At 45.9% G+C, this 22,896-nt stretch overlaps 1 protein-coding gene across 2 annotated transcripts in view; it reads left to right on the top strand.

Moving 5' to 3' along the window:
* NR2C1 (nuclear receptor subfamily 2 group C member 1) overlaps positions 1-21,935 on the top strand; it is an 83,082-nt gene extending 61,147 nt beyond the window's left edge. The window contains exons 12-15 of one of the 2 annotated variants that reach the window (XM_075344809.1): positions 6,283-6,419; positions 11,897-12,034; positions 17,501-17,606; positions 19,037-21,935. In XM_075344809.1, the coding sequence (XP_075200924.1) occupies positions 6,283-6,419; positions 11,897-12,034; positions 17,501-17,606; positions 19,037-19,211 (556 nt within the window). In that variant the 3' untranslated portion in view covers positions 19,212-21,935. Of the gene's footprint in view, positions 1-6,282; positions 6,420-11,873; positions 12,035-17,500; positions 17,607-19,036 lie in introns of those variants that run through there. The other variant, XM_075344810.1, reaches the window with a different exon arrangement.
* The last annotated feature ends 961 nt before the right edge of the window (positions 21,936-22,896 follow it).

Here is a 22,896-nt window from a genome sequence, read left to right as displayed (position 1 = left end):
ACATGACCTGAAAGGTCTTTGAGTTAATCAGCTGGAAAGCCCTTCAGCTGCTGAGTTGGTGCAACCTCCGTTCAGGTCCTGTCAGCTTCCTCATCTGCTCTGCACCCATAACATAGATCAGTGTGGGGCTGGAGGAGAGAGAGCAGCTCTCTGTGATTGGGGAAGATGCAGTGTTTGTGTTCTCCATCACAGGTTGCTGCCTGTGGACTGTAAGACACACACACTTTTTTTTTAGTAAGAGGTTTTCTTGGTAAAAAGGTGTTTTTTTTTTATAGTCCAAAATATGATCTATAAATGTAGCTTTCTTTGTCGCTCCATTGGGAGACCCAGACAATTGGGTGTATAGCTTCTGCCTCCGGAGGCCACACAAAGCACTACACTTTAAAAAGTGTAACCCCTCCCCTCTGCCTATACACCCTCCCGTGCATCACGGGCTCCTCAGTTTTATGCTTTGTGTTGAAGGAGGCACACATTCACTCAAGCTAATGAGGCGGAGGTCGCAGCTCAGGGCTCTGATCCTGACGTTGCTCTCAATCTTGATACACCTGAAGGGGACGCCATAGTAAATGACCTTATAGTGTCCATCAACCAGGTGCTAGATCTTTCTCCCCCAACTCCACCTATAGAGGAGTCGGCTTCACAGCAGGAGAAACACCAGTTTAGGTTTCCCAAACGTACACGGAGTGCGTTTTTCGATCACTCTAACTTCAGAGATGCTGTCCAGAAGCACAGAGCATTTCCGGACAAGCGCTTTACTAAGCGCCTTAATGACACACGTTACCCCTTCCCCCCTGACGTAGTTAAGGGTTGGGCTCAGTGTCCCAAGGTGGATCCTCCAGTCTCTAGACTGGCGGCTAGATCCGTAGTATCAGTGGCATCAGTGTTCATCGCTCAAGGATGCCACTGACAGGCAAATAGAGCTCCTGATGAAATCCATCTATGAAGCCATAGGCGCGTCTTTTGCTCCGGCCTTTGCAGCCGTGTGGGCACTCCAAGCTATCTCAGCTTGTCTGTCTGAGATTAATGCAGTCACACGTACCTCTGCTCCGCAAGTTGTGTCTTTGACTTCTCAGGCATCGGCCTTTTCGTCCTACGCCATGAACGCCGTCCTGGACTCAGCGAGCCGTACAGCGGTAGCGTCCGCCAATTCGGTGGCAGTCCGCAGGGCCATGTGGCTACGCGAATGGAAGGCAGACTCTGCTTCCAAGAAGTTCTTAACCGGTTTGCCATTTTCTGGCGACCGTTTGTTTGGCGAGCAATTGGATGAAATTATTAAACAATCCAAGGGAAAGGACTCGTCCTTACCCCAGTCCAAACCAAACAGACCTCAGCAACGACAAATTCAATCGAGGTTTCGGTCCTTTCGGCCCTCAGCCAGGTCCAAATCCTCCACGTCCAACAGGTCAGAGAAGGGCCAGAGGAACTCTTCTGCATGGCGGTCTAAGTCACGTCCTCCAAAGACCGCCGGAGGAACCGCCTCCAAGGCGGCCTCCTCATGACTTTCGGCCTCCCCAAACCGCATCCTCGGTCGGTGGCAGGCTCTCCCGCTTTTGCGACGCCTGGTGGCCACATGTCCAAGACCGATGGGTGAGAGACATTCTGTCGCACGGTTACAGGATAGAGCTCAGCACTCGTCCTCCGACTCGTTTCTTCAGAACATCTCCGCCCCCCGAGCGAGCCGATGCACTTTTTCAGGCGGTGAACACTCTGAAGGCAGAAGGAGTTGTGATTCCCGTTCCTATTCAAGAACGTGGTCGCGGTTTTTACTCCAACTTGTTCGTGGTGCCAAAAAAGGACGGATCATTCCGCCCCGTTCTGGACCTCAAACTGCTCAACAGACACGTGAGAACCAGACGGTTCCGGATGGAATCTCTCCGTTCTGTCATCGCCTCGATGTCCCAAGGAGACTTCCTAGCTTCAATCGACATCAGGGATGCTTATCTCCATGTGCCGATTGCACCAGAGCATCAACGCTTCCTGCGTTTCGCCATCGGGGACGAACACCTTCAGTTTGTGGCACTGCCTTTCGGCCTGGCGACAGCCCCACGGGTCTTCACCAAGGTCATGGCATCCGTGGTGGCGGTCCTACACTCTCAGGGCCACTCGGTGATCCCTTACTTAGACGATCTCCTAGTCAAGGCACCCTCCCGGGTGGCATGTCAACACAGCCTGACCATTGCTCTGGAGACTCTCCAGAGGTTCGGGTGGATCATCAATTTCCCAAAGTCAAAATTGACACCGACCCAATCACTGACTTACCTCGGGATGGAGTTTCATACTCTCTCAGCGATAGTGAAGCTTCCGCTGGACAAACAGCGTTCGCTGCAGACAGGGGTGCACTCTCTCCTTCGGACCCAGTCACACCCCTTGAGGCGCCTCATGCACTTCCTAGGGAAGATGGTGGCAGCAATGGAGGCAGTTCCCTTTGCGCAGTTTCATCTGCGTCCACTTCAATGGGACATTCTCCGCAAATGGGACAGGAGGTCGACGTCCCTAGACAGGAACGTCTCTCTTTCACTGGCAGCCAAAACCTCTCTTCAGTGGTGGCTTCTTCCCACTTCTTTGTCGAAGGGAAAATCATTCCTGCCCCCATCCTGGGCTTTGGTCGCGACGGACGCGAGTCTGTCAGGGTGGGGAGCGGTCTTCCTCCACCACAGGGCTCAGGGAACCTGGACTCCGACAGAGTCCTCCCTTCAGATCAATGTTCTGGAGATAAGGGCAGTGTACCTAGCCCTAAAGGCGTTCCATCGGTGGCTGGAGGGCAGACAGATCCGCATACAGTCGGACAACGCCACGGCGGTCGCGTACATCAACCACCAGGGCGGCACACGCAGTCGTCAGGCCTTCCAAGAAGTTCGGCGGATTCTGCTGTGGGCGGAAGCCACAGCCTCCACCATCTCCGCAGTTCACATCCCGGGCGTAGAAAACTGGGAAGCAGACTTTCTCAGTCGCCAGGGCATGGACGCAGGAGAATGGTCTCTTCACCCGGACGTGTTTCAAGAGATCTGTTGCCGCTGGGGAACGCCGGACGTCGACCTCATGGCGTCTCGGCACAACAACAAAGTCCCGGCATTCATGGCACGGTCTCAAGATCACAGAGCTCTGGCGGCGGACGCATTAGTTCAGGATTGGTCGCAGTTTCGACTGCCTTATGTATTTCCTCCTCTGGCACTGCTGCCCAGAGTGTTGCGCAAGATCAGGTCCGACTGCCGCCGCGCCATCCTCGTCGCTCCAGACTGGCCGAGGAGGTCGTGGTACCCGGATCTGTGGCACCTCACGGTGGGTCAACCGTGGGCACTCCCAGACCGACCAGACTTGCTGTCTCAAGGGCCATTTTTCCATCTGAATTCTGCGGCCCTCAACCTGACTGTGTGGCCATTGAGTCCTGGCTCCTAGCGTCCTCAGGGTTATCTCAAGATGTCATTGCCACTATGAGACAAGCCAGGAAACCAACGTCCGCCAAGATCTATCACAGGGCTTGGAGGATTTTCTTATCCTGGTGCTCTGATCGGGGTTTTACCCCCTGGCCGTTTGCCTTACCCACTTTTCTTTCTTTCCTTCAATCCGGAATGGACAAGGGTTTGTCTCTCGGCTCTCTCAAGGGACAAGTATCGGCGCTTTCCGTGTTTTTTCAAAAGCGTCTAGCCAGGCTTCCGCAGGTCCGCACGTTCCTGCAGGGAGTTTGCCACATAGTCCCACCTTACAAGCGTCCGCTGGAACCCTGGGATCTTAACAGGGTGCTAACGGCTCTTCAGAAACCACCTTTCGAGCCGATGCGGGATGTCTCTCTATCACGCCTTTCGCAGAAGGTGGCCTTCCTAGTGGCAGTCACATCACTTCGGAGAGTGTCTGAGCTAGCAGCGCTGTCATGCAAAGCCCCCTTCCTGGTGTTTCACCAGGATAAGGTGGTTCTGCGTCCGGTCCCGGAATTTCTCCCTAAGGTGGTATCCCCTTTTCATCTCAATCAGGATATCTCCTTACCTTCCTTTTGCCCTCATCCAGTTCACCAATGTGAAAAGGATTTGCACTTGTTAGATCTCGTGAGAGCACTCCGGCTCTACATTTCTCGCACGGCGCCCCTGCGCCGTTCGGATGCGCTCTTTGTCCTTGTCGCTGGCCAGCGTAAGGGGTCGCAGGCTTCCAAGTCAACCTTGGCTTGGTGGATCAAGGAACCGATTCTTGAAGCCTACCGTTCTTCTGGGCTTCCGATTCCTTCAGGGCTGAAGGCCCATTCTACCAGAGCCGTGGGTGCATCCTGGGCATTGCGGCACCAGGCTACGGCTCAGCAGGTGTGTCAGGCGGCTACCTGGTTGAGTCTGCACACTTTCACGAAACACTATCAGGTGCATGCCTATGCTTCGGCAGATGCCAGCCTAGGTAGGCGAGTCCTTCAGGCGGCGGTCGCCCACCTGTAAGAGGGGGCCGTTTTTCGGCTCTTTTTATCGAGGTATTCTTTTACCCACCCAGGGACTGCTTTTGGACGTCCCAATTGTCTGGGTCTCCCAATGGAGCGACAAAGAAGAAGGGAATTTTGTTTACTTACCGTAAATTCCTTTTCTTCTAGCTCCTATTGGGAGACCCAGCACCCGCCCCTGTTCCCTTCGGGCTGTTGTTCTTTTGTGTACACATGTTGTTCATGTTGAATTGTTCTTTTGGTTCATGGTTTCAGTTCTCCGAACATCCTTCGGATTGAATTTACCTTAGACCAATTTATAAGTTTCCTCCTTCCTGCTTTTGCACCAAAACTGAGGAGCCCGTGATGCACGGGAGGGTGTATAGGCAGAGGGGAGGGGTTGGGTTACACTTTTTAAAGTGTAGTGCTTTGTGTGGCCTCCGGAGGCAGAAGCTATACACCCAATTGTCTGGGTCTCCCAATAGGAGCTAGAAGAAAAGGAATTTACGGTAAGTAAACAAAATTCCCTTCTTACAGTACGTCTGGGCCACACTGGGGACTACTGCAATCCTCGCATGACACTCGGCTCACGCTGGAAGCACAGCAGGAGCCGAGTGTTGCTGCGACTGAGGTCCAATCTGATCGGACCACAGCTGCAAGGGGTGGACCGGCACGTTGGAGGGGAGGGAGGGATTTATCTCCCTCGCTCTTCCGTTGCCGGCTATTGCCATTCTTGCCCTTCACTTGCGGTACACCGGTGTACTTCAAGTGTAGTGTGATTTTTCTCTTGCCCCTTAAGGCTGCTTTACACGTATCAATTTATCGTGCGTTCGCATGTACGATCGCACCCGCCCCCATCGTTTGTGCGATAAGGGCAATTTGTTGCCCGTGTCGCACAAACTCTGTTACCCCCGTCACACGTACTTGCCTCCCTAACGACCTCGCTGTGGGTGGCGAACATCCTCTTCCTGAAGGGGGAGGGACGTTCGGCGTCACAGCGACGTCACACAGCGGCCGGCCAATAGAAGCGGAGGGGCGGAGATCAGAAGGACGTAAACATCCCATCCACCTCTTTCCTTCCGCATTGCCGGAGGGACGCAAGTAAGCTGCAGTTCATCGTTCCCAGGGTGTCACACGGAGCGACGTGTGCTGCCTCGGGAATGATGAACAACCGGAGCACAGAAGGAAGTTCGATTTTTTTTTTTTTTTTTTTTTTGAAAATGAACGACGTGTCAACGAGCAACGATAAGGTGCGTATTTTTGCTCGTTCACAGTCGCTCATTTGTGTTACACGCTACGATATCTCTAACGAGACTGGATGTGCGTCACTAACGATGTGACCCCGACGACATGTCATTAGCTATATCGTTGCTTGTAAAGCGGCCTATAGACTTCAATGGGTGCGAGAGAAATTAGAATCGCATTACAGTCGCAGCATGTTGCGATTGTTTCCTTGGTCCGATTAGGGCTGAGAAAATAATCGCTCATGTGCGCTGACACACAGGCTAATATTGGTCTGAGTGGAATGTGATGTTTTATCGCATTCCACTTGCTCCAATTTTCATGCCGTGTGGCTTAGGCCTAACGGTAGCAGTTTGCAGAATGTAACTAACATGTCTTTTGTATCACACCCAAACGTAAGCAAATTCAGTTTTTTGGTTTTTATACTTTAAAATTCCTGCTTTGAAATGGCTTTACTGACAGTAAAACAAATTAAATTATTCCTTTTGTAAGTTCTGGAGAAACGAAATGAAAGCAAAAATGTTCTGTTGTGGGAAATGGATTAAAGAAATGTTTTGTTTTTTTTTTAAATGTAACTGTTGAAATACTGCACGCTGTACACAAGAGAATTCTGCACATCCGGCTCACTTATGTTTGTTTCTTATCAGGCAAGAGGTCAGCATCTCTCTAGTGAAAGCGTGCTGGAATGAGCTGTTTTCGCTTGGCCTTGCTCAGTGCTCACAAGTGATGAATGTGTCGACCATACTAACAGCGTTTGTTAATCACCTGCACGGCTTGCAGCATGGTAAGAGCCTCTGCTTACATCTTCACAATGTGAGAGTCCAGTTTTTGCTGTTTCCCCTGAAATTATTTTCTCTAGGACATGAATGGAATGTCTCATCACATCTCTAATCTCCCATATTTTTGACTAGCCAGTCAGATAAAACATTTCTCCTCTCATTCCTTTTTAATTCCTATAATTTCCCTTAGATGTAAAAAAAAAAACCCCAACAATTTTTGCTTTGCTTACTCTCCCTGGCCCTAGGGCTGAGTGCCTATATCGGCTGTCTGCAGCGCCAATGCCACATCAATAGTGCTGCAACCAATAAGTGAGCTCAGCGGCTCTGGCCTTGTAATGGCATGGACCGCGGAGCTGACTTGGTGCCCCGTCAAGGCAGCTAATTTGTGAGCTCTGGTTTGTGGAATCTACACATGCAAAGTGGATACGCTTAGTTGTGTCCATGTAACAACAGAAACCTGTAGTAGCCACCAAGACATGGCATCAAACTTGGCCAGGGTAATTAAAGAACAATTAGTAGTAATCAAAAAAATAAATCTAAGAGGTAACTTTTGTGAAAACATTTTTGGAAAGGGGAAAACACCTATAATTGCTGGGTTTTAGTCCTAATTCAGACATGAATAATTTTTCTTGTGCGTAAAAAAGATAAAAATGTGATCAAGAACATAGATGAAACGCGATCAGTTTAGGCAGTGTCAGTTTTTACCAGTTTTATCGTGTATGCAACACCCAAAAAAAAAAAAAAAAATCGATAAAGGTTTTTCCTGCCGGTCCGTGAAAAATGAACAGCACATGAATTACACCTGAGTGCTTTCCTAGTTTTTATACAGACCCATAGACTTGCTTTGGTGTGTTTGAACTGTTGTCCGGATCCGCAAAATTCATGGACGTGATCAACCCCATAGACTATAATGGGCATGAGTTCAATCTGTGAAAAGCTGATTGTCAGTAGGAGCCCGTATAATAATAATAATAATAATAATAATAATAATAATTAATAAGCTAAAAACTAGTTAAGTTTTGTGCATATTACTATTTGTGACTGTCCTTGTTTCTACCTTGATGTGTAAGGTCATAAAATGTTTTCTAGACACATCGATAGAAGCATAGGTTTTGTGAGGAATTTCCATTGTGACCACAGGAGGTGCACATTAAATTTAGTATTTATGTAATGGATAATGGTTTGGTCCCTGATGTTAGATCTTGTATGACTGTAGATGGAAGGACGGCATAGACATAGATTTTAGGTATTCCTGCACTAGATATTGTATTTGCCATGCTACATTCTTATTTGATGATTTCTAGCTCATGTTGCCTTAGTTCTTTAAATATATATTGTGCACTGATTACATAGTTACATAGTTACTAAGGTTGAAAAAAGACCTAGGTCCATCTAGTTCAACCTTCCTCCACCAGTTCTACACCTGGTCACCAAGTCATTTATAACCAACAATGTTGTGTGTACTGAGGAAATCATCCAGCCCTTTTTTGACAGCTGTTATAGTATCTGCCATTACTACCTCTTGTGGTAGGGCATTCCACAGTCTGACTGCTCTAACTGTAAAGAACCCTTTCCTATTTAGCTGTCGGAATCGCTTTTCTTCCACTCGCAGTGAGTGCCCTCTGGTCCTTAGTATTGTCTTCGGAAGAAAAAAGTCATGTACCAGTCCTTTATATTGACCACACATGTATTTATACAAATAAATGAGATCTCCTCGGAGACGTCTTTTTTCTAAGCTAAACATATCTAACTTTTTCAACCTGTCATCATATGGGAGGCCTTCCATGCCTTGTAGTAGTCTAGTTAGCCGCCTTTGAACTGACTCTAACTTTTGAATGTCCTCTTTAAAATGTGGAGCCCAAAACTGGATCCCATATTCCAGATGTGGCCTTACAAGTGATTTATAGAGGGGTAACAATACGTTGGGATCACGGGATCTAATCTTTTTATACACCCTAAAATCTTGTTTGCTTTTGCAGCTGCTGCTTGACATTGAGTGCTGCTGCTCAGCTTATTTGTAATGAGAATACCCAAGTCCTTCTCCTGTTCTGTAGTCCCGAGTTTACTTACATTTAATGTATACGCAGTTATAGGATTACTCCGATCTAGGTGCATTACTTTACATTTATCAACATTAAATCTCATTTGCCAAGTATCTGCCCATTCTGATTAGTAGCTTACAAAATGTGCAGTGCTGTGTGTGAAGGCATGACTTTCAGGCTCTTCAGAATAGGGCATATCTGCAGTACCATATACAACCTGTAAAGCGATGGTGGCAATCACCATGTTTCTCTAATTCTGGAGAACCACTTTAAGCTTGTTGCTATTGAGCTTTCATGTTGATTGTCTTTAACATGCCCTTGCCAGCCACAATGTATTATTATTATTATTATTATTATTATTACGATTTTATTTTTTTTAACAAACTAACTTTTATTTAGAATGCATATGACAATGTATAATTTAAAACTACACACACACAATCGATATAAAGAAATACCACTAATAAGGGTCAGGCATTTTTGCAAAAAAATTAAACATGTTGGCTAGCAAAAATTAATAATAAAGAATAATGGTAGAAAGAAAAAAACACCCAGAATAAATTGAGTTCATATTATTAACCCGGTTAGCATGGCAAAGACCAAGAGTACGTTAACTGTAATTTATGTATAAATGTATAAAACCCACTCAAATGTTAATGGCGTTATTTGACATAATATATGCAAAGCTCCAGCGGACCATAATATATAATTTGCTTCTTTTAGAATGAATAGCATCAGAGTGGCAAGTATGGCTAGGCAACCACTTTGAGGGTTTTCAGCAATCTATTACAGGTTTTAGGAAATTTCCCTGGTGGTGTCGATGCTAGTACCTTTTATAGGTTATCACTGTATTAACCAGCAATATTTATTTATAGACAGATCCAATTGAAGACTGCGCTTCTTAGGAAGTTTCATATAGAAGAGCCTTATTCCTCCGTATAATAACAGCAGCAACGTTTTGACCTGTATGCTCTTTTTGAGTCTTGAAAAATACTCTACAGGTCCCAATATATTGTTTCAATTTCAAACGGTTATCACTTGTTTCCATAGACCTAGAATCTGTGGGAAAGTTCATACTAGATGAAAGAAAGTGCTGAGATTTTCTAGCACATTGAGTACTCATCCACCTAGCCAGTTCGTAGGTGGTATAATATCCCCCATGCAGAATATCTAATAGTGTATATATTATTTGTTGTGATTGAGGAAATTGTCCCTTCTAAAGGAGTCAAACATTAAAGTTTTCTCAAATTCTTAATGTGGCTTATTTGGATACAGTCTGAAAGTAAGCAATTCTGTAACTAACTTACTTTTTTCTATCTGCTGTCATTCTTCAATCTTTTTATAGTGTATAATTTTGTTTCCATGGAGCTTGGGGCAGTAGTTATATTCCAGGAGAAGGGTTAAAATCTAAAAATCCCAGTCAACTTTCTCCAGTCCATTGATTTCTATACAATAGTTAGCTTCTCATCTCCCTCCTCTCCCTTTAATCTTCTGAATAGCTGCAGTTGTAAATCACCAGCCAAGGCAGATTTTCTAATCATGGCTTTAGGGTCTCACTGTTTGGACATTTGTGATGGATCAAATGTCCTCTGTTATCTCTGTGTACAGGGATAACTGTATAGACTTAAGCTGGGTTCACGCATAGCGACAGCGACGTCGCTGTTACGTCACCATTTTCTGTGACGCAACAGCGACCTTGTATGTCGTTGTTATGATCGCTGCTTAGCTGTCAAACACAGCGACGCAGCAGCGATCATAACGTCACTACATGTGCAGGGAGCTGCGCACACTGCTTAGCGCTGGCTCCCTGCTCTCCTAGCTACAGTACACATCGGGTTAATTACCCGATGTGTACTGCAGCTACATGTGCAGAGAGCAGGGAGCCGCGCACACTGCTTAGCGCTGGCTCCCTGCTCTCCTAGCTACAGTACACATCGGGTTAATTACCCGATGTGTACTGCAGCTACATGTGCAGAGAGCAGGGAGCCGCGCACACTGCTTAGCGCTGGCTCCCTGCTCTCCTAGCTACAGTACACATCGGGTTAATTACCCGATGTGTACTGCAGCTACATGTGCAGAGAGCAGGAGCCGGCAGCACAGGCAGCGTGAGAGCGGCGGAGGCTGGTAACGAAGGTAAATATCGGGTAACCACCTTGGTTACCCGATGTTTACCCTGGTTACAGCTTACCGCAGCTGCCAGATGCCGGCTCCTGCTCTCTGCTCGCTTTATTTCATCGCTCTCTCGCTGTCACACACAGCTATCTGTGTGTCACAGCAGGAGAGCAACAATAAAAAAACGAACCAGGGCTGTGTGTAACGAGCAGCAATCTCACAGCAGGGGCCAGATCGCTGCTCAGTGTCACACACAGCGAGATCGCTAATGAGGTCACTGCTGCGTCACAAAAACCGTGGCTCAGCAGCGATCTCGGCAGCGAGCTCGCTGTGTGTGAAGCACCCCTTAGTACAAACCACCGATAGCTAAATGTGTTATAGCAGAACTTGTGCTGAACTTTTATAGTTCTGCTAAAGCCGGAGTCACAGTTGCGAGTGACTTGCATTGCATCACCGGCATGGCCACAAACTCTCCTGACAGGAGCAGGTCAGCTGCTTGTATTTCTATGCGTCTGAGACGCTTCTGTCCGGAGAGCGTCAGGCTGTGCTGCGAGTCATGAGCGAGTGTGACTCCAGTCTACCTATAGAATTCAACAGAAATGTCACTCAAGGTGGAGAGCCTGCTCCTCCAATATCCAGGAAGTAATGAACTGTAAAGAGACTGCATGACTGGATACTGCTCAAGAGACAACTTGAGCATACAGGAAGCTCAAACCTTTTTAATGAGTGTAACTTTTAGCTTTATTTCGTTATTGGAACCTAAGCAGTATACACAGGTGACCATACACGTTATAGATTCTAATGTGTGTACTGGTGTCCCAGTTTACCCCAAGGCAGATGTTCAATCTTTTTGCCCTCGAAAATTCTGCCCAGCTAAAAGGGTTTTTCCTCTCTCCACCTGTCTTGGCTGAGAAGGGAATCATCCATTCAGGCTAAGACCAGAAATGGTTAAATTACGAAATTGGCCAAGAGCATCTGAGCTTTGGTGTTTCCATAACTCTTATAAATATGAAAAAGAACTATGGAAAAAGCCCATGCCATCAACCATTTACCAGAAAGCAGTGATAATATATAGGTTTGTGAGTGAAAAGTGGTTCCTTTAATTAAACATTTCTATTCTACAGATACACAAGGTTTTATATTGGGCACTATAGACGTAAGATGTCCCAAGTGAAACCAAGTATATTGGATGAGACAATGCAGTACATCAGAACCATTTTGTAGTGGCACGTCTGCTGTTTTCTCACTCCATACGGTAGCACTTGTCAAGTTGTTCTGTTAGTGACAGGAGTTTACAATAAACAGCATGGTGTGATCTCTTCTCACAGACAAGCTTTCTGGGGATAAATTAAAGTTGGTGATGGACCACATCTTTAAACTTCAAGACTTCTGCACTAGTATGGTTAAACTTGGACTTGATGGTTACGAGTATGCCTACCTGAAAGCAATTGTCCTATTTAGTCCAGGTATGTGACTTTGAAATTGAGTTTTGTAATTAAAGCAATGAATTATCAGAAAATGACTTACTGCTTAAATCAAGTTTCATTTTATGTTTTTGTTTTAATGATTTTTCAATACAAACAACAAAAAACTCAGATCTTGTACATGTTCACTCTGCACACCAAGCCTTGTACTAGACTCGTAATTCCTGCTTTATTCAGATGATGGCTCAGCAGTCTCATTTATCACAGACAGTAGAACTATGAAAGGTAAATGCAGAAGATAACATACATATCTTAGGCCTAATCAGAGCATGGCCAGAAAATACTTTTATAAGGCTATGTGCGCACGCTGCGTTTTTTTCTGACCACAAAGATTCAGCGTTTTTGGCCCCAAAAAACACACCCACTGGAAAAACGCATAAAAAAAAGCATGCGTTTTATGCATTTTTTTTATGCGTTTTTGTCCAATGCATTCAGTGGGTGAAAAACGCAAATAGAATTGACTTGCTGCATCTTTGTGGTCACCACAAAGACGCAGCCAAAAAAACCTGCACTGTGCGGACAGCCAAAATAAAATCTCATAGACTTTGCTGGGGAAGGAAATTCATGCAGTTTTGAGACCAAAACTGCACTCAAAAACGAGCAGAGACGTGGCAAAAAACGTTGAGTACGCACATAGCCTTAGGCCTTGTGCGCACTAGGCGTTTTTGCCGCGTTTTTAGCGGCGTTTTTTACCGCGTTTTTGTGCTGAAAACGCAGTGACATTGCTTCCCCAGCAATGTCTATGGGTTTTCAGAAGTGCTGTTCGCACACAGCGTTTTTTTGTAGCTGTGTTTTTGTGGTGACCACAAAAATGCAGAATGTCAATTATTTCTGCGTTTTTCACCCATTGAGTTCAATGAGATGTTCAACAACGCAATGAAAAACGCATATAGCCGTGTTTCTATGACTAAAAACGCAGCTATAAACAAAAGGGGTGGGTACTACAGTGACGTGTACAGGAAAAGGATTCCTTCTGTTGGTAAATACAGAAGCATGAATCCTCCCGGTACCGTCACCGCTGCTTCCACCTCCCGTCCTGGGCATGTATGCTGCCGTGCGGCGCCATGTCTGGGCGGGAGGTGGAGGCAGCGGCGAAAACCAAAGTGAACAGTAGAAAAAAAAAAATGTCATATATACTCACCTGTCTGCAGGGTCCCGGTGCCATGCCCGCTCCCAGCCCCTGTCTCGGTACCGCCGCTCTGGCTGTGTGCAGTCTCCCCGGGGCAGGACCTTGCTTGCAGGACCTGGCGGTGGATCACCTGATGCAGTCACCTGACGCATCAGCTGATCGTAGTCTCGCCGGCTTTTTCGCGCCCGGCCGGCTATCAGCTGATCCTGCCGTCAGGGGACTTCATCAGCTTATTACCGGCAGCTCCTGCAGCGATGGGACGGGATCAGACTCCGCTGCAGGAGCTGCCGGTAATCAGCACAGCACACCGATCAGATGATATTGGATCCGAATTGGACGGCGCGGGACCCTTGACCCAGGATTACTGCGGAGGGGGGTTCTTTATTTCAATAAAGATGGAGTCACTAATTGTGTTGTGTTTTATTTCTAATAAAAATATTTTTCTGTGTGTTGTTTTTTTTTTTTATCATTACTAGAAATTCATGGTGGCCATGTCTAATATTGGCGTGACACCATAAATTTCGGGCTTAGGGCTAGCTGATAATATACAGCTAGCCCTAACTCCATTATTACCCAGCTAGCCACCCGGCATCAGGGCAGCTGGAAGAGTTGGATACAGCGCCAGAAGATGGCGCTTCTATGAAAGCGCCATTTTCTGGGGTGGCTGCGGACTGCAATTCGCAGTGGGGGTGCCCAGAAAGCTTGGGCACCCTGCACTGTGGATTCCAATCCCCAGCTGCCTAGTTGTACCCGGCTGGACTCAAAAATTTGGCGAAGCTCACGTCATTTTTTTTTTTTTAATTATTTCATGAAATTCATGAAATAATTAAAAAAAAAAAAGGGCTTCTCTATATTTTTGGTTCCCAGCCGGGTACAAATAGGCAGCTGGGGGTTGGGGGCAGCCCGTACCTGCCTGCTGTACCCGGCTAGCATACAAAAATATGGCGAAGCCCACGTCATTTTTTTTTTCTTTTTGGGCAAAAAACTGCATACAGTCCTGGATGGAGGATGCTGAGCCTTGTAGTTCTGCAGCTGCTGTCTGCTCTCCTGCATACACTAGTGAATGGAGGATGCTGAGCCTTGTAGTTCTGCAGCTGCTGTCTGCTCTCCTGCATACACTAGTTCTGCAGCTGTCTGCTCTACTGCATACAATGAACATTTTGAAGAAGGAAATTACATCAGACCTTTTTTTTTTTTTTTCATCAACAATCTTTAATGGCATTGTGCACTGATTAAAAACGCAGTGAGCAAAAACGCAGCAAAAAAACGCACCAAATCGCGGCAAAAACGCGTGCGTTTTTGTCGCGTTTTTTAGCCGCGGGTGCGTTTTTTGAGACAAAAACGCACATAAAAACGCAGCGTGAAAAAAACGCCTAGTGCGCACATGCCCTTACAGTCACTGAGTCAGAGCTGATCATTGCTGCCTATGCTTGTGACTATTGAATACAAGAAGTAGTCTACTATTTGGCTTAATGGCCAGTGTGAAAATTACAAGATTTATTTATATAGTAAAAAAATAAAAATAAATAAATGATCAATTAAAAAAAAAACCAAAAAAAAAACTTTGCATAAAGCCTGATTTAAACAATAACTCTGACACATTTAGACCCATTACCTTTTTATATTTGGATTAAGCATTTGTATACATTACTGTAGAAATCCTGCAGTTTCTGCCTTAACTCAGGTGAAATCATGAAAATGTAACTGTGTATAAATATTTTATTTTTAATATCTCCTCTTAGGCTCTGTGCGCACTGGGAAATGGACTTTTCTTGAGAAAATTCCGCATCCTCTCAAAGATTACCGCACTCGCGGTAAAAAACCGCGGGAAACCGCACCCGAAAACCGCATGCGGTTTGCCGCGGTTTGCCGCGGTTTTACCGCGGTATTGTTCGCGGTATTGCCGCGGTTTTGCCGCGTGCGGGTTGGGATGTGCTTTATTGCATTCACTGCAATAAAGCACATTGAAGAAAAAAAAAAAAAAAAAAAAAAAAAAAAAGTCATTTAATTCTGAGTAGATAGATAGACAGAAGAATAGATAGAGGGATAGATAAACTGACAGACAGAGGGATAGATAGATAGAGGGATAGACAGATCGCTGCATTTCCCACGGTCGGCAGTGAGTTCACATTACCGGCCGTGGGAAATGACCGGTAATTACCTCTGCTGTCTGCTGCATTCAGCCTGTGTCTGTGACACATCGCGGCTGGATGTCAGCAGTGCAGGACGCCGGAGTCGGAGCTGTGTGGATTACGCCGGAGCTTTGGTGCGGGAGGGGTTAATAAACTGGTGAACGAGGCTTGTTTGTTTTATTTAAAATAAAGAATTTTTGGTGTCTGTGTTTTCTTCACTTTACTTACGGGTTGATCATGTCAGCTGTCACATAGACGCTGCCATGATCAAGCCTGGGGTTAATGGCGGTGGTCCCCCATCATCATTAACCCTTGTATTACCTTGCCACCACTGCTACACGGTGGCAAGAAGAGCCGAGGACACGCCGGCAGTGCCGCATATTGCATGCGACAGTGCCGGGGCAGCTGCGGCTGATATTCTCGGCTGCGGGAGGGGGAGTGAGGCGGGGGACATTACCCCTGCCCCTCTCCCTCCCCAGCCTGAGGATACCAGCCGCCGCTGTGTGCTTACCTCGGCTGGACAGTAAATATGCAGCGGAGCCCACGTTCTTTTTTTTCTATATTTCCGTTTTCTTTCTATGTGTGTTCTATGTGTCTGTGTCTATGTGTTCTATGTCTGTGATGTGTTCTATGTCTGTGATGTGTGTGTGTTTACTCTCTGCACGACTTCCTGTTCCTGTAATGACATCACTTCCCTGCAAAACCGCAAGCAAGTGATGTACATTACCGGAGGTAAACCGCGAAATACCGCAGGGAATAACGCAGCAAAACGCAGTGAACCGCACAGAATTTGCTGCCTGCGTTATTCCCTGCGGGATTTCATGATTAACATTGAGTCAATGGAGTGAAATCCCGCAGCGATGTGCGGAAAAGAAGTGACATGCACTTGTTTTTGCTGCGGGATTTCCGCAGCAAAACACGCAGCTGTCAAATTCCGCCCAGTGCGCACAGGATTTTTTTTCTTCATAGGATTTGCTGGTGATTCACTGCAGAGATGTTATGAACATTTTCTGCAGCGAAACATGCAGCAAATCCGCGACAAAATCCGCGAAAAATCCGGTAAGTGCGCACATAGCCTTAGATGTCCTGCAGCTCAGTTGGGATCCTGGAACTGAAAACTCCCACCAATTGTCTAATTAAAAAAAAGTTGTAAAGTACAGTGCTCAGCATAATTAAGTGCAGTATACAGGCCTGTAGACTTTCTATTGAGCCTGTGCATTGCCCTATGCTCCTGCATGAGTGCACTTCCAGAGCAGTGTACAGATTGGTTGATTTTTCTATTGAGCCTATGCATCACTCTGATCTGTAAGTGCACTCGTACAGGAGCTCAGAGGGGGACAATGGCTCAATAGCAAGTCTATGAGCCTGTATACTGTTCTGTAAGTGCACTCATGCAGGAGCTCAGTGTACAGGCTTGTAGACTTTGATAGGCCTAAGTCACAGGGCGAGAAAATCGGTGCGAGTGGAGTGCGATAAAACATCGCATTCCATTTGAACCAATATTGGCCTGTGTGTCAGCGCACATGAGCGATTATTTTCCCAGCCCCAATCGGACCGAGAAAACAATCGCAGCATGCTGCGGGTGTAATGCGAGACTCTTTCTCTCACACCCATTCAAGTAAATGGGGCGAGAGTAAAATCGCACTGCACTCGCGGTACACCGGTGTACCGCACGTGCAGAGCGAGAATCACAATAACCGGCTACGGAGGAGAGAGGGAGATAAATCCCTCCCTCTGATAAATCCCTCCCTCTCCTCCTCCGTGCCAGCCCTCCCCTCCGCAGCTGAGGTCCGATCGCACAGTCGGACCTCAGTCGCAGGGACACTCACATGACACTCTGCTCCTGCTGTGCTGCCAGCGTGAACAGAGTGTCATGCGAGTATCGCACTAGTGCCCTGTGTGGCCCCAGCCTTAAACCCACACACCACTCTGAATTTGCTCAGGCAGGAGCCACACATTTTTTGCCTGCTGAGCAACACATCTTAAAATCTTTTTTTGATTAATTATTAGGGATTTCAGAGCCATGGCCCTCATAGATCTGCAGGACATGTCTATTTACTAGTTACCACCAGGTCTACTGTATGCAAATCTAAACCAGTTCTTATATCGCAGCTTCCTGTACAGACTTAACAGTCTGCTACATTTTACTGCAATTTATCTTAAATTATACATTACATCTATTTACAGATCACCCTGGATTGGAAAATGCTTCTAACATTGTAAAACTCCAAGAAAAAGCCTATATGGAATTCCAAGACTATGTGACGAAAACCTACCCAGATGATACTTACCGGTGAGATCTTTTTATCTATCTATATAGACCAGCCATAACAGTAAAACTAGTGACAATTGCTAACATTGATCACTTTAATTAAGATGGTAGCTGTTAAGGGGTGAGATATATATTAGACAGCAAGTGAATAGTCAGTTTTTCAGGTTATCTTGGAAGAAGGAATGACCAAGTGAAAGGATCTAAATGATTTTAACCAGGCCCAAAAAGTATTGAGTAGAGAGAACTGGGTTGGAGCATCTCCAAACAGTATTGTGGGATATTATGTGGGGGTTAGTACTTACCAAATATTATCCGAGAAAAGACCACTTGCAAATTGAAGACAGGGTCGTGGGGCCCCAGGTTCATTGATGCGTTTAGAGAAAAAAGCTAGGCCACCTTGCCTAGTCTCGCAGAATTGCTACTGTAGCACAGATTGCTGAAAAAAATTGCTGTGCACTATGATAGAATGGTAGCAGAATACACTGAGCTCTTCTTGCTGGCGAGCTGCAGACTGGTCATAGTGCCCATGCTGAGCCCCAAACTGCAACAAGAAGCAATGGAAGAAATAGATTTGGGCTAATGAATCATTTTTTCCTTTAAATGATATGGATGGCAAAGTTTGTTTGCATCACTTACCTAGGGAGGGGTATAGAGGGCGCCAGGATGCACTGTGATAAGCAGGCTCGCCAGTGGATGCACAAAGGTACAGTCAACATGCTCTGCTGTGAAGCCTTTAGTCCTGGTATTCTTGTGGAAAATCATGCCATATACTTGGCCTCGAAATTTCACAGGCCTCAATTTATTAGACCATCTGTGGGATATTCGAATCTAATCTATAAGTGTCTCGCCCTGAAAATTACAAGACTGTTGTGACTGTCTTGGTGCCAGATATAACAGGCCAGAGGTCATGTGGATTAGAGGTGTTTTGGCGGTACAAGGAAGACCTATAGGAGTTGGCTCCTTTCAATGTTCTGCCTCAGCTACAGTTTGTGAAAAAAAAATACCAGTCTGTACTGTACTTATCTTTCCCAGTTCCACTGGTGAGTCTCTGACTCTGCTCCCAGTATCTGGCATTGCCCTTGGCACAGATGTTACGGCAGACAATTTTTAAGAGCTCATTGGCTCTGCCATGTAGCCGGAACGCCAACTTCTGAGGCGCTGAGTGCACTAGTTGGCTGCCGTATTATAAGCATAACGTTATGGCCGCAGCCAACACCGGGAGCAGTGGCAGAGACTCGCTGGTGGGTGAAGCGAAGGTGAGTAGAGTGCGGTTTGCAATTATTTACCAAACTGCAGCCAGTGCAGAACATTAATAATAAAGGGAGTATCCCCTTTCATACAAACAGATCATTTAATGTTATGGCTGATCATCTTGTGTATAAACTTTTGTTGTGTTTTTTATTTTTTTGTAAGTCTTTGGACACACAACTAAATTTTTTTTCTATCCCTAGGCTTTCTCGGCTCTTACTGCGGTTGCCAGCCCTGAGACTAATGAGTGCAGCAGTTATGGAGGAGCTGTTTTTTGCAGGCCTAATTGGAAATGTGCAAATTGATAGTATTATACCATACATTCTGCGTATGGAAAACACTGACTACAACAGCCAGATTATTGGAGTCACTGTATAGCATATGTTTGAGATATGAACATGGACTCAACAGATCAGTTTATTGAATACCTTTGAGAAAGAAGATGCACATGATATAGAAGCATATGTAAAACCTTGCTTTAAATATCTGCAAGTATCTTTTATGTCAAAAGGGTTAATTGTGCCTTTTTGGCATTGTGTAAATATTAACAGATATATGTGTATATATATATAAATGTATAGACATGTTTATATTGTTGTGAATGGCCTATGGCTACTTAGTCAGATATACTGAAAGCAGTGCTTTTACCCTCCCCCAGAGTATCATGTCTTGGTACACCGCAATGTAATTTGTTAAAATGAAATCATGTTTTTTGTGGTTTAGCGTGGCGTGCCTTGACTGGGTGCTTAATGAGCTGTCGCAGCAGGTTTGCAAGAGACATGAGCTTATTTTATACCTTTAGACTCTTTGGATATTTTCGACTAGAAGCTTTTTAACTTAATTGAAAAACCTGTACATATTCAATAAGAATCAGAGTACTAACTTAAAAGAAAATTTTTAATTTCAAAGAATTTCTCCTTGTTCCTGCATGGAATAAAAATGCATTTCCTTATTGTCTGTGACATTAGTTGTACACAAGGTAAAGCTTCACACTAATGTTTTTAAAGATTATATTCATTTGAGTATTGGCAAATGAGTTGTTCTGTGAATGTAAGCAGCAGATGTCTGAAAAAGCTGTGTTGTATTCAATTTTAATGGGGTTTTTTTTCCATAGACTGAGGTCCTGCAGATGTCTCCTTTTCTATGTTAAAGTAGGGGTGGAGATACTGAGCTCAAGGATCTGTTTGTATGATGCTATGCTTTCATACCATATTTCCAAGAACTTAGAGAAAGACTGGGAGTCTTGGATTCTCCCAGCCTTATGGTGATTCTTCCACGCAATTCAGACAACAATTTCTCCTTCTTCAGGACTAAACAATCACATATCGTGATTTTTTTTTTTTTTTTTTGTCCTAAAGGAGGAGAAATTGTTCTCAGAAATGCGTCGATGAATAAAAATCACCTTTTCCGCATCTTGGTTTGACTTTTCATCTATGGCAGTGCGGTTTTATCCCATTATCCCTCTATTGGAATTCCCAAAGACCGCCGTAAGGGGTACTTTGCACACTACGACATCGCAGGTGCGATGTCGGTGGGGTCAAATTGAAAGTGACGCACATCCGGCATCGCAGGCGACATCATAGTGTGTAAAGCCTAGAGGATACGATTAACGAGCGCAAAAGCGTCGTAATTGTATCATCGGTGTAGTGTCGGCGTAATCCATAATTATGCTGACGCGATGGTCCGATGTTGTTCCTCGTTCCAGCAGCAGCACACATCGCTGTGTGTGAAGCCGCAGGAGCGAGGAACATCTCCTACCGGCGTCACCGCGGCTCCCGTAGGATATGCGGAAGGGAGAAGGTGGGCGGGATGTTTACATCCAGCTCATCTCCGCCCCTCCGCTCCTATTGGCCGCCTGCCGTGTGATGTCGCAGTGACGTCGTATGACACACCCCCTTAATAAGGAGGCGGGTCGCCAGCCAGAGAGACGTCCCAGGACAGGTGAGTCCATGTGAAGCTGCCGTAGCGATAATGTTCGCTACGGCAGCTATCACAAGGATATCGCAGCTGCGACGGGGGCGGGGACTATCGCGCTCGGCATCGCAGCATCGGCTTGCGATGTCGCAGCGTGCAAAGAACCCCTAAGGCTCGGCTCACATTTATCTTGCGCTCTAGGCTGAGTGCTTATATCAGGGGTTCCGTGTAAATCTCGGAAATACGTGATTGACAGGACCCCCAGCGGAAGATTCCCTATAATGAGGCAGATGGAAACACTCTGGAAGCCCTGACCTATGATCCAGTGCTGTCCCTCTTTCTAGGAGTCTCTTTAGGCATGTACAACAGCGCTGTCAGACACAGATTTGTGCACCTCTGAAAAGCCGGAGACCACATAACAGACCTTACAGAATCCGGCGTAACTCCGCCTGCCTTATTAGTGAATGGATCCGTTGGGTTTCATTTGAGTCAAATGTTTCAGATTTTTAGTTGGAAACCTCAATGTAAGAGAGCACCAGATATGTGAACTGATCCAAAATGATCTGTACACCACAATTCCACCAATAAAAGTTTCAACTCGACCCACAGAAAAACAAGTCTGTTTTCTGTTAACAGAATTATAGGGGGTGTCCCAGTTATTGGTAGCACAAAGGGTCTGGAAAAGTGACATGGCTCCCACCCAAGAAAATCTAGCGAAATCTGAGATCCTAAATTCCAATGCCCCCTCTCTTCTAAGCTTCACAATGTGCCTAAACTGCAGTTAGCATGTACATGTTTGACATTAATGTAGTGAGTAGAGCCCACTTATTTTACGGGTGTGGGGTTCCAGAAGCTCAAGCTGGGCACCATGTATTGGGCACTACTCTGCAACTTCCACTGCGTGTTTGTTTCTGGAAAATGCCCATAGCATAAAAATAGTCACTACACCCAAAGATGAATTTCCAGAGGGGTGTAAATTCCAACAAAGGGTCACTTGAGGGGGATTTTCACTGTTTAGGCACATCAGGGGCTCTGCAAATGGAGTCTGCAAAGTATTCTAGAAACATCTGCTCCACAAAAGTCAAATAGAGGTCTTTTCCTCTTGAACCCTGCTATGTTGCCAAACAATACTGTGTAGCCTCATGTGGGGTATTGCCACGTTCAGCAGAAATTGTGTAACAAATTTATGCGGCCTTTTTTTTTTTTTAGCCATTTCCTCTTCTGAAAATAAAAAATCTGGTGCTAAAACAGTATTTTAGTGATTTTAAAAAATGCAAATATTAGCTCTTCACCACAGAATGATATACAAATCTTTGACACACTTGTGGTGTCAATATCCTCACTGCATCACTAGATGTATTTCCTGAGGGTGTAGTGTGTCAAATGTTGTCACTTACAGGGTTCTGATGTTCTGGCACATTAGGGGCTCTGCCATTGTGACAAGGTCTTCCTAGCAAAATCTGCATTTCAACTTGGCTCTCCTTCCCTTTTGAGCCCTGCCATTCATGCAAACAGTAGTTTCCAGGTCATCCCCATGATGGCACCACTGGAGGTTGCTCCTCATATCCTCTCTCTATAGGGACAGGAAAGAAATAAGGTTAAAAACCCCTCCCTCCTCCAGTGTTTTTCCTGTCCCTTTACAGAACAGGCGCAGGAGGAACAGTTGAGCGGGAAGTGGCTCCTGTATAGCACGCTGTGCAGAAGAACTCACCATGAACGGATTCAGGAGGATCGCAGGGATTCACCTCTCCTCTTCCTCCTGTCAAGTGGTCAGAGGCCGACACCTCCCAGGGAGGTCCCTCAGCCTGCACCAATTGAGTGGGAAGTGGCTGTGCATTTGGGGTTCTTGGTGTCCTGCTGCGAGCCGCTAATGCGCTTCTTGACATGCGCAGTTCATGTGCTCCACTCTGGAACACACTTCCGGGTCAGGAGATGAACCACTTGCCAGACCCAGCGGCGTACATTTCACGCTGGAACGCAGATAGCAGGAAGACCGGAGGGTGTTCCCTGAAGACAGGTAGATATAAAACCTGGGGGCAGGGGAGGCAGATTGCATAGAGACTGTTAGTGAGGATGTATCATCCCGCTACCACATTGTGTCTAAGTATGGACCTGTTGGAAGTACCTGCCCATTTAGAGGGACACCCCC

The sequence above is a fragment of the Anomaloglossus baeobatrachus genome, chromosome 4 (assembly GCF_048569485.1).
Source record: "Anomaloglossus baeobatrachus isolate aAnoBae1 chromosome 4, aAnoBae1.hap1, whole genome shotgun sequence".
NCBI lineage: Eukaryota > Metazoa > Chordata > Amphibia > Anura > Aromobatidae > Anomaloglossus > Anomaloglossus baeobatrachus.
The sequence above is the reverse complement of the archived record's forward strand: the minus strand, read 5'-3'. Positions and strand labels throughout refer to the sequence as shown.